Here is a 12786-nt window from a genome sequence, read left to right as displayed (position 1 = left end):
ACTTAATTGGTTTTTCTAGGTTTTATCGATTGTTTTTTTAAACAGGTCATACTCTAGCTTAGCCCCGTTTGACAGGTGGCAATAATAACAAACTTGGTGTAGATAAATGTACGAAAATGAAAGGGGATCAGTTTGACTGTTAGGAGAAGTAACAGAGTAGATTATGTCTCATGCGTAGATATGTGTCTCTATGTAAAAAAACACAACCCATCATCCCCACAGTATTCCAGGATCGTAAAATTTCAGTAGCAATCACTTTCATTTTTTTATTTTAAGTGAGTGGGCTTGTTTCGATTTAAAGCTTTCGTGACTGCAGGGATTCATCTTCTTGGTTCTTTCGGTAAAGTCACGTAGAAGGGAAATAATAAAATAATAAAAATAAAACATAATAAAATAATTCTCACGACGTTTCGGCCACAACGCAAGCAGCCGTCCCGACAGACCTGTTCTTCACCTGAGGACGGCTGCTTGCGTTGTGGCCGAAACGTCGTGATAATTATTTTAATATGTTTTATTTTTATTATTTTATTATTTCCCTTCTACGTGACTTTACCGAAAGAACCAAGAAGATGAGTGGGCTTGGATAGGGCATGCCCCTAAGAAGGGATGATCCCGGTCAAGACGCAACGATGGGCCCCAATGTTGGTCTCACGGTTCCAGCCACATGTCAACGTTGGGACCACGGTGTTGATAATAAGACAGTCATTGGAGCTATTTAAGTCTGTCTTGAACACTCACCTCTTTAAACTGGCTTTCACCCCATAATTCTGGCCGTTTACCCCGGTTCTGTTCATTTCCAGATTTCCATACACGGGGTGCATGAGGATCTACTGATGAAATGTGCTTTACACGTGTAAATTATTGTTATCATTGATACAATTATCTGGTACCTGCATCTGAATTTCTAACAGTAATGTTTCCACATGGCAGTGGGAACACAACGTTGCCGTCATCCTGCTAAGATTCCACGCCGGCTAAAGTATGTAGCCTCCTGCAGGTGCTCTTAATTCACCGACGCGTTACGAGATTAAAACAACAGGCCATAATAATGAGAATAATGACAATTACTTGGGGTAGCTTCCCAATACTATTTTCAGGAGGACCCTGGCATTGGGATGTTTGGTCAATACCATTCACGAGTATCTGTCATGTAGGAGATGGCCCACCGGAGAGAAAACACAACATACGTACGAGGGGGTGATGGCACTTCCATGTCCTGTTTCACCTCGCAGCCCCACACCTCTAGCAAACAGCTGCTAAACACTGGGCTTGCCCAAGTATTAGCCAGGCTAAAAAAAACTGCTTCGCTTCTGAGATCCGAAGAGGGTAAGTGTATTCATGGCAAAACATCCAAATGCCAGACCCTCTTGTGTAAGGTGTCTTTAGACTCAGTAAGGCCTTTGTGGGTAAAATCACTGCCATTATTGTGATTATGATTTCGACTTTTTTTAAATGACACTTACAAACGTAATAAATGATGTTACCAACTGCCAATTGTTTATAACAGACTTGACCACAACTGAAGTAGCTTCGTATCGACGGATAAGCCCGGCATTTATATAAATCAGCGGGCCGACTTACGTAAGAGAACGCGCGCAACCTTTCCTTCCTATCAATGGGAGCGCGGTGATAGCGGATGTTTCGAATACCGCACGGTGCACAGCCGCGATCTCCTCGTGGGTGTAAATCACGAGCGGTGTCCTCGATTAAAACTAACAAGGACGAATGCGTTTTTTGGGGGCGGCGATCGGGTGGGTTGCATTCCGCGCAAGCGCACGCGTCCGTCCGCCGGTTCCGTTATCAAACTCGGCATGAGTAACGGGGGGGGGGGGGGGGGGGGCCCGGAGGCCACGCCGCAGGCCCGAAGGAATCCCCGCGCTCGCGCTAAGTCATCCATCCCCTGCGCGTGAGTAATGCGCTCTATCCGCCCCATGGCAAGGATCTTCCTCCGACTCTCTGCGTCTGGATTGTGTCACCCACGGCGGCACAGGAGAGCGCGGCACCCACGCCGACAGGCAGCTCGATCCGTGCCCCCCCCCCTCCTCCTCACCCTTCGTCCGTCCCTCTCTGTCCGTCTCACCATCAGTCCTCCCATCGGTCCACAACGGTAAATGCCAATGACGCAATGCGTCCCTCAGCGCAATGAGGGTATAGGTGAAGCGTAATGAGAATAACTCCAAGGCAAGTATTTGTTTTTGTATATATTTTCACGAGGTTTCAACAGCCGACACATTTCAAACCAATTGACGCAATGCATTCAACGCGTTTTTTTCTCGACCCCCCCCCTCCCCACGCAGGGTTAATTTTGATCACCAGATGCTTCGTGGCCAAGTGCGCCCTCGTGGCTAAGCTCGCGGAGGGCGGACAGTGGCAGCACTGTCGCATTGGCACAACACGTGGGGGTGGAGGGGGGGGTGGTGTGCGAGGGGGAGTGCGGGGGGGGAGTTGCGACGGTCGGTCGGGCAGCTGTGTACCGTCAGCACTGACAGGGCCGCTCACATCGCGATCGTAAAACTCCCCGAGCGGCAAGACGTGGCACCTGCGAGGCCGCCGCCAAGGAGGAGGCAGGCAGGCAGGAATGAAGGAGGGAGGGAGGGAGGAGGAGGAGGAGGAGGGGAGACCTGGCAGGCCCCTGTCCCTGCGGAGGATTCTGGAGCGAGTCTCGTCTCAACGGGGTCATCCGCCAGGTGCGCGTCGCCAAACTCCAGGCCTCCCCCCCGAGTCCGGACAGTTGGGAGAGGCCCGGGTTGGTAGATCAGGCAAAGATGAAGCCACCGTAAGCACGAAGCAACAAAAAGACAGAGATTTCCCCCCTCCCCGTATAGCCTACAGAGGCTGATGGGGAAATTTCTGTTAGCGAGCAGCTATGAAGGCCGACACAGCGCACGAGCGGGTGGGTGGCCAGCACCATGTCCGTCCGCCTTTATCTCCCGAGTGGCGACGTTTACGCACCGCACCAGATACTCAAAGGCCAGGACCAGGTTCAGATGTCACTCGTCAATAATCACCAACGGCCGTGCCCCACCACTCGATGCACGAGGCACCCATCTGCTGCCCTGTAGGAGGCAGTGCGGCGAAGAGGTTGCTGCTCGACCTATCGTCTCGCTTGCGTAGGTCTTCTCTGGGAATCGCGGTCACTTCCCACATGCTGAGATGCTCCACGAGCTGAACACGTATCAATAATGAAGACCCACCCCCAGGAGAGCGATTCTTCACTGGGTTACCGAGGTCTCAGCGAGGCTTTCCAGGCTCACAAAGGAAATCCTTCTCATGAAACAAAGACCACTGCGATACGACGCAGACTAACCACGTTCAGCTGGATCTGTGCGTGTGTGCATTTGTGGCTTAATGGAATATGAGAACAGACAATAAAATAAAACGTGAAAAACACAGCACATTCATGAATGTAAGTATGAATGTCGAATTTCTTTCGCACCGTACTTAGCCAACCGTGCAGATCAGAGGTGCGGGGGAAGGTCAACAAACCAAACACAAAAAGCAGTTCTAAAGAATTGAGTTTTCCATCTAGATTTAAAAGTGAATCGCTCCCCATTGGCTTCCTAATATCGGAAGAGCATTCCAGATGACACATTTAAGTGCGTTATGAAAATGAGACATTGCTCGAAACGTCGCCACGCAGTGTTGTCGACACATGCTTAGCGTTTTATTATTTGATAATTGTGCTTGTGCACCACTGCCAACGCAGCAGCGGCATCACCGCATAATCTGTAATAACAAACGTACTTATTCGCCCCATTAAAGTAAATATTTTACAGCACTGCAGCTCCATCGCAGCTCTCTGTAGCGGCGTGTTTGTATTGACCGATTTCTAATCGTCAATCAGGCCCCCCACGTCCCGGGCCAAGCACCACACATGGTCAGTGTTAATGACTGCCAAACAATCCCCAACTTGTTTGGGGAAAGTTGTGTGCTCGGCATTTTCGATTTTCAGTGGAAACGGCCACACGGTCGGGTTAAAATTTCACACACAAAACTAACTGTGTGGAGCCCCGTGGAAACTGGTGGTAGGCTTCATGCGTTTGCCATCTGCTGCAGGATCACACTCCATGGAGGCGAACTACTTGGTTCACTGACGATCATATATATATGTGTGGAAGTGTTTACAATGAGACAAAGCAATGGTAGAACTGCAGCCTTAATCTTGCCCAATGGAAGTGAAACCAATAGGCCTCTGGGCCGTAATTTTTTGCGTTTGTACGGGAGGTCACACCGCTATAAAAGGGACCATGACCGGTGGTCTGCACTAAACAACGGAGTGACGGCCAAAGGAGAGAACACGTCCGGAAGCACGTCCACCCCGGAAGACTGGAGCGGCAAAATCGGCTCGCAACGCCAGAGCCCCAGGAAACCACAAGCAACGGCGAAACGGCCTTGGGGGGAGGGAGGCCTTCCATCCAGCGTTGGATAGGATCGTGGCCGGACGTAGCGTTGGGAAAGACAACAGGAACGCGTTTCAAGCCCTCCGCATGACGTTCGGTCGTTGGGGCTGCGCTTGCTTGAGCGGCCGCAATTCTCGCCAGCCGAGCTGTGGCGGCAGCAGCACCAGCAGGTGCGACCGTTTTGCTTGAGCATCCGATACGCGGCTGCCCGAGCGACGTTTCGCAAGCGTCATGTGTGCTGCGTGTAGCAATCGGCCTCACACAGGCTACGGGGTAACGGGGCACGCACCGCCTCACCCCTCGCTACGATTAAACTCGTGCTCAAGGTTGGAAGGTCCTTATACGATTCGGAGGGTTGAATTTTTTTCCAGTATAGTTTGTGCCTTTTCGCTTAGATTGTGTCTCAATTGTTGCTGTTTTTTCCGTCTCGTATGCGCAGTGTTTGTAAAAATTAAACCCGAGGGGCAACATTGGCGTTTCACTCCCGTATCATTTGCATCACTTGTAACATAACATCCATTTGAACGTCCACGATTACATGCAAATATCCCGAGCGTCGGCATCGATGCTCGTTATACGCCCAGTCCCCCAGTGTTTCCTGCGGCTCACTAAAAACAACGTCCATGCAATGGCCTTCATCATCACACCCGCAATCCAGCGAGCAAACCAATAATTTATTTTAATCGCTCGTACGGCGCATCGTCAAACGCCTCGAGGGTGGTGGCTCTCGCCTCCCCTCTTAAGACACTGGGCGGGCGGTGACACAGCTGGACCCCACTTGCCTCAACTCAACGACAGCGGCCGTGTCTCTAAGGTGGTTGGGGGGCATGAGCAAGTGGTCGCATTGACGGAGAAGTAAAACGTGAAACGGACCTTCACGAACGGTTCCGCGATCGGCGTACGTCGTCATCGGTCAGTGTCTATCCACTGCTGGGTGAAGGCCACGTGCCGCAGCCAACCCCCTCGCGGTTCCGGCGAGGTCTTAAAATATCGCGCAGAAATGGTTTGCAAGCTCGTAACCTATAACAGTGGAACTGTAGTTAATGCCAATTGGCGCACAGTGACTGACCGTACGAGGGCCGCGAAACGGTCGCCTTGATCTCTCCAGCGCTTACGTTTGCGCACTGTAGAAGGAACTCGTTAAAGGCAGAGTCGAATTGGGGATAGGCGCGGAAACCGGTTCAAATATCATCGTGCACGACCGATGTTAGCCGTGGCCGGAAATCAAAACTCAGGTCGACGGGTATTCCGAGCAGTGTCCAAAACGACCGTCATTGGTCTGACGACGTTGGTACGATGGACACGAAAACGATGAAGGCCCCTTTGTCAATCCACTGCTCGGTGAAGGCCCTGCCCATGCTCTACCGGTCGTGAGTGAGGGTTATCTACTTCGCCGTGCTGGCACAGTGCGGGGTTGGTAATGCGGCGGCCCGGCACCTGTTCAGTTCAAAGACCGCTGAACTCGGGCCGCTGGGTTCAAAGGGCAGTTCGTTAACCCGCTGCACCGCTGATCCTCCCGCGGTCATTGTTATCGCGAAATTGTAAAGTACAGAAAATAGGATATTTCATTTATAACAGAAATGGTTAGGAAGTGAATAACATGAGGAAGCAATCGGCAAATCTTGTGAGATTTTTTTTTTCCCCTTCACCGTAAAAATGCTTTTCCTGCGAACGGTAACGCCGGCGCAAACCCCACTACCCCCGGTCATAACACACGCAATAATGCGGGGCAGTCACGTCAGGTGTGAGGTTACATCCTGAAAGAAATGCGGTAATAAATGAAGCAGTGTGGATGAAATGGATGAGATGTAACATACTCACTATGGGGGTCCCAAACGGTACGTAACCTGAGGAGAGAAGAAATTTGCTCGTTATATTTTAATCACAGAGCACATAGTCCTCACATTAACAGCCAGACACCGGGCAGAAGGGAAACATTAAGTCATGAATTAGGCTGGCATTACTCTTAAATTACTTTCTCTTTCGTGGCAATTTCATAATGAACGGACTGGACTCGGAGTTTCCTACCCTAATCTCGCTCGCTGGTGGCCTGATATTTTTAAATCAGTTAAACGAAACTGAGATGCCTTTTCCTATAACGTGCTTTTGGTTTTAATTATAATCTCTTAAACATGATTCATTCGACTGTTATTACACTGCCCGGCGATGGCTAATTATTTCATTTTAACGCAATTTTCAAGTCAATAGGAATATACAGCAACACAATTACCGCCGTGAAGGTCACGGACGATAGGATTACGCTTTTCCATGAAATGGGAGCCGTGGCTTCAGCGGTACCACATGCACGCGGTTATGAATACAGTGGTAAATAGAAACAAGAGCTTGTGTTGCATCAAGTTATATTAGGGTAATTTCAGACAAAACAGTTCCCTGTTTGAGTGCGGAATTGCCTGGCCTTATTTTCGCGTGTTCTTCATTGCTAAAATAGAAGCACCCCCCAGCCTGAACGCACGGCCGCCCGCCCGCCCGCCCACCCTGCCATGCCACCCCATTAGGCTAACTGATTAAGACACAAGGGCTGCGACCCACAAATTGCACGCCACTGTAATAACGAGATTCCTCATTGCTCCTTTCCGCCAGCAAGCTTCTATGACTTTATTTACCCATAAGTGACCCTACATTTGTTTAACGAAATAAACAATGTCTCCTTCCAATATTTGTCTCTGTAAACCGTTGTTTTTTTTTGTTACACAAACCATCTGCCACACGGCCTACTGGGAAGTCAATCGTATCAGCAGTATTGGTTCACGACAAGCAAACGCTGGACCGGTTCCAACACGTCTCTGTCTTGAGAATAAATGCTGGTGAACTTGCACACGGTGTTTCTTGGCAAGGACCCTCCCCAGTAATAAACGCGTCATCGCTCATCAAAAAAAAAACCGATATAAGAAAACACGACACAAAATAATCATTACAATTTGTATAAAATATTAAAAAGGCCACACACATTAAGGCATCGTATAATAATAATTATAATAATGTGTTCAAGACTGCATTTATGAAATGCGTGGTAATTACATTTCTCTAAAGTACTATTTTTATCCCAGGTTACGTAATATTGGAAAATATGCCGTGGAATTATTAGCCAAAATCAACAAAATGTAACTTCTTTAATCAGGTTCCCAGTGTTTTTGTTGATTTTGTAAAGGTTATTAACCACTTTATAATCAATAATGGCAATGTTAGAAAAGCAACAGTAAAAAAAAACTGCTGCAAGGACTGAAAGCCAGATACTACACTCATAAAAACCACCTGGGCATCTCAGATGAGAAGAATGAGAATGAAGACGTTGGTTTTGGATGGCTGTGGATTCTGTTACGAGTTCACGATTCGGTCCAACTTATATACAACTTGACGGGCAAGACTTGTTTCGTGTAAAATAAATGTTTTTTGGCTCTTGTTAGTTTTCACATTCCCTCCCAGCAATGTCCTGTAACTGTGATGTCCCGTTAACTGCAATGTCCTGTAACTGTCAGCACTGCCGACAGTCTTGAGCTCTGGTCGTCCTTGTAACAGAGCTGCTCACTGCTCACTGGTGCCTCACCAGCTGGAATAATAAAGTCTAAGTCCAAGGCCTCAAACGGAAAGGAAATGTGTTCAGCTCTACACTCACTACCTTCATTCAAGCGAAGTTACAATCATTTTTTTTTAAATAAACATCACTGCTTACCTTGAACTTACAGTAATTTTAATTTGTATACAGAATTAGTGACGCTGCCTTGGGAATATAGCTTTTCTTTTTTCAACCATAAAACATGCGGAATTAACGTTAATTTACAGGGCGGTATTTGGTTTTGCATTTGCTGGCCAATTCGCTCAAAACAACTCTTGATTTGCCTTTATTTGTCCATTAATTTAGGCCACAAACAACAAAGCAAAGTACTTAACACACACCAGACACTGTCATTCGCATGCCTGTCAACCCCTTATCAGTGCCTATCTTATTACAGACCAATTCGGACATTATTGGTCAACCCGTCCCTTGTACATCTCAACGTTTATCCTGCAAAGTCCCATCATTAGGGAGAAACACAAATAGACATATTTTTTCGCCCGTATTGAAACGGCTGTACGCCATATGGACCTGAAAACTCAATTTCACTGCACAAGAATACGGGCAAACCGTATGGGTTGACAGGTATGCATTCGCCTTAATAAGCACTTCGCTCTATGTCAACAAATTACTTTTGAGTGAATGGCTGCGAACGTAATAAACATCTAACACATCTTGCAACACCACCCTCTCCAGCAGCGCCAGCACATGTGCTTAATAAATGTGATAAACAATATCGAATCATTGCCGGCGCTCAATCGGCCTCCTGTTTTATGGGCTGAAACAGCTGCTTTCAGAGGCCCCGTCGAGCATTTTCGCTGCCGAGTCATGTGATTCCAATGAAAAATCATCTCGGATTTGAAGTCGGAAAAGTGCGTTCAGGAAAAATTTTGCAACGTTTTGCAGCTGCCAACCAATGGAACGCATTTTATTTACTGCCATGAACGGCTGAAAAATAGGATCGGCACTGTTGAAGGACATCAGCTATCGTTTAGGCTGACATAGCCCATGGGAATGTCTTTATTATTTTGAATTTTTGGCCATTATAAATTTCCACGTGATAAGCCAATTCGTTGAGCTATCATTTGTGGCCAGGTCGCTTCTGAAAAATAAGCTAACAGCTTAGTGGGCTTTACCTGGGAAAATAAAAACAAATATTCGTTTCATGATTTGCTTACCTCTCTTATACTTTGCACTCTCATCGTGTTTCGTATCATTTGTTGTTTTAATTATCTCACCCACCGTTACTGGACATCTGTGAAAAATTGCTTAATAGCTCATCGGATTCCTCCAGGACACAAGAGGCTAGACAACGAGAGGCCGGAAGGAGGAGGCCAGGCACAGGAGAGGCTGGCTAGAGGAGGCCGAACAAAAGAGGCCGGGCACAGGAGGCAGAACAGAGAAGGCCAGGACACAGGAGGCAAGGCACAAGAGGCCAGCGTAACGGTTTACGTCGACGCAGAGGAGCATGGGCTGTCAAGGCGCCCGGCGCATTCAGACTGCGAGTGGAAAGCATGGCGCAGCTTGGGCTAGACGTGGAGGCAGAGGTCGCTAGGCCTTGCAAGTGGTGGCAAGCAAGGCGACAAGATCGGTGTCTAGACTTAGGACACCACGAAGGAGGGCCAAGGATTATCCACAAGGACGGGCAATTACACGGTCCTTGAAATCATTAATACATTTGGTATTTTGTGCCGTTATTTATAGCAAAGGGGCTATTACGAAACCGCTATGTTTTAGACAATTATGGTCTACAGTAGTTTCACAGCAAGGAGTGATGTTGCTTCATGGCTTCAGCCAATTAGTATATTTTTCCAATTTGGGTTCATATCATCGCAAGGGTCATTAGTCTAGTTATGATGATCATTTGGCAAATCACTCCCTCCCTTGGCCATGATTCGCTGTGTATTATACTTAAAATTGCAAACGAGTGGTATCTTGAGAATAAAAAAAAATTGTGGTGGACGACCGTTTTCATCGAATATATCTGGAGCATTATGTAGAACGATTTAAATCATCGTAGCACAACAATATCACCACTTGTAGGGTAGGGACACGTCGCGAGGATATTTGACGGGCCAGCGTTCACACCCAAGAGGATGAACACAGCGAAGAGGTGCAAAAGCCAGACTTGTTGCATCACGTGACTGTTGGACGTGGTGACAGCTTGGGGAGGGAGGCCTTCATCGAGCAGTGGATAGATCATGGCTGATGACGAAGCAGTGGGTGCATGAATACTAAGAGGTTCATAGGCCTGGGAAAAGGCCTCTCACAAGCCGGTCCATGAAAACGACCGGCACAGGGGTATTACGGAGATATAGATATATATTCCAAAATAAAAACCCTTGCAAGGCCTTTAAATTACAGCTCTTGCCACTTTAAACATCCACAAAAGTTACCCTTGGATTTAACGACTGTTATGGTGTTATTTTAGCAGATCTGGCGCGAACAAGGTAGACGTTAGGCACCCCAGGTGGTGTGAAATTCGCGCCACATGTCTTGACGCAAACGTGTTTCGGCCATGTCTGCTGTGGGCCTGCTTCTCCTTGCCTTATTACTGGCAAAGCTTGGGGTGTGTAAGAAATAACAATAATAATACCTTCCCCTGTCTCTGTGTAAACACAGGATGTTAAACATCGTTGGTACAGAAAGCATTAAATATCAACATATAATTAAGGGGGAAGGGGAGTGCATAGTAAGTAAAATCTCAGGCTCATGGAAAAGGTTTTTGTCTGTTTTTTTTTTATAAGTTATACTTAAGTACTTCTCATTTGCAGGTTAACGCATCAATCAACACTGTTCTAAAGAAGAAACAGTGTCCATTAGGCAATGTTTTGGGCAATGGCTCTTCTTCATAGAAGAGAGACAGGGCAGCGGTGAGAGACATAGTGAGTCAATAGATCGCAACCGCGGTGCCCGATAGAAAATATTATTTCAATACATCACGTGTATGGCGTGTGCCACTGCGGCCGGTTCACAAAAATGGGGGTGGATAAACTCCACCCACGAAGGCCGCGGAAGAAACGCAGAGGCAGGTGGCGCACGGCTGACACGGGTAGGCGGTGTTGACGGATTGGTTGTACGACTGGGGATTAGTCACCGCGATGTGTGCGGGGCGGTCAATGTGCCAGCACAAGGGCACCTGTGCAGCGTCGCCAAAGGAGAAAAAAAAATCGAAATGCTCGGGGCAGCAGAGTGTGGCACTTTACCGTGGTCAGCACGACCCGGTGCGCTGTTATCCAGAAAGCTGATTTGCGGACGCTGCTTGTGCCTGCACCTATGCGACCCATTGTCCACTGCTGGATGAGGGCCTCACCTGGTCATGTGGATTTTGTGGGCCGTAATCGTTATGTTTGTGAGCTCAGCTCGGTTTGGTGAAGGTGGTGAACATATCCGCATGGAAGTGCAGTACAACGGTGCACTGTCCTCTGCCGCCCATCACGTTGCCTTCAGAGCCTGTAAGACCTGTTTTGCATGGCAGTGGCCCATCCAGGCACTATCCAGGCTCAAGTTTGCTTAGCTTCCGAAATCTGATGAGATCCATAGCATTATATTGTGACAGGTGAATGATGCGTATTAACTTTGTATTACGTTCCCATTTATCCATCTCAAGTCACCTTTGCGATGAAATTGTTTAAAAAAAACAATAATCTCTGCAAATGCGTTTTGTTTGAGAAAATGCAACGTAATTTTTAACGCTGTATAATTCACGTATGATTTTTAAACTATTTTAAGAGGTGACTACGTGGCTCAGAGGTCAGAGCGCTGAGCACCGCTGCGCTCCTGGGTTCGACTGCAAGCAGCCACCCGTGCCTAAACCGCGTTCTCACAAATGACTGCATGACCAAAAACTCGAACGTAAAATGTGTTTCTGCGCGTAAAATACGAGCTCTGTCAATTAACGATCGGGTTGACCGTCACGAGACGAGCACGACTCTCTACTGTATGGCCAGAGGCCACTTGAAGCGATCTCAGAGCAAGCTCTGTGATATCCGCTTCCGCGCAGGCCATTCTCCGTGAGATGCATGCAAACGGATATTTTTGGTATCACGACGCGAAAATGACAACTGCAGAAGACGGAAAATAAAACACCGCATTCAGATTTGTGTGCGCTTATGAAGACGATCAGGAGGGTAGCGATGGCGTGGTGAGGGGAGGGGCAGTGGAGAGGGGGGTGGTGGGGGGGGCGGCGGTGGTTCACCCTCTCGGAAACGCCACACATTCGCTCGGCCGCATGCTCAGACCTGTCCCGCAAATTTCGCCGGTAATTATCCCACACGGAATCCCCCATGCGATGGCGGCAACGCCGCACCCTCGGCCCGGCCCGAGCAGCCGGCTGACGAGCGGTGGCCACCGCCCACACGTGGATCGTGGCTCCGAGCATGTCGCTAAAACGCGGCGCGTCACGGTGGAGAAGTGGCGGTGGGGGGGAAAGAGGGGAAACCCCCCCCCCCACACACACACTTTCCGCCATTACCGAGCCGAGCATTATTCCCAAGAACATGTGCGCGCACGGGCAATAAATTACCGGAGTGTGTTACTGCGAGCTCCGTTCGTTTGCGCCGGGCAATGTAATGCGGGGGTAATGTAACGACATCGCTTAATTCGGAGGGACTTTCCTTCTTTGCACTCCTGGACGTGTTGAAATATGGAACGCCAATTACGTTCAAGGGTGTTTGCCCGATAGCGATAATGATCAATTAACCCCTCCCAAGGGTTATTTATTGAGCTGTGCGTTATCTTCAAGAGGGGCCGGCGCTGCTGCTGAAGGCAAGGAGCCCGGCGACGGGCGGGATATTTATCGCTATTCACGTC

At 48.4% G+C, this 12786-nt stretch overlaps 1 protein-coding gene across 2 annotated transcripts in view; it reads right to left on the bottom strand.

The window, feature by feature from the left end:
* SFXN5 (sideroflexin 5) overlaps window positions 1–12786 on the bottom strand; it is a 132447-nt gene that overhangs the window by 82361 nt on the left and 37300 nt on the right. For both annotated transcript variants that reach the window (XM_078599406.1, XM_078599407.1), the window contains exon 6: window positions 6222–6247. In XM_078599406.1, coding sequence (XP_078455532.1) covers window positions 6222–6247 — 26 coding nt within the window. The remainder of the gene's footprint in view (window positions 1–6221; window positions 6248–12786) is intronic.

This window comes from Lampetra planeri, chromosome 12, assembly GCF_965212315.1.
Source record: "Lampetra planeri chromosome 12, kcLamPlan1.2.h2, whole genome shotgun sequence".
Lineage (NCBI taxonomy): Eukaryota > Metazoa > Chordata > Hyperoartia > Petromyzontiformes > Petromyzontidae > Lampetra > Lampetra planeri.
This window is presented reverse-complemented; position numbering and strand designations above follow the sequence as displayed.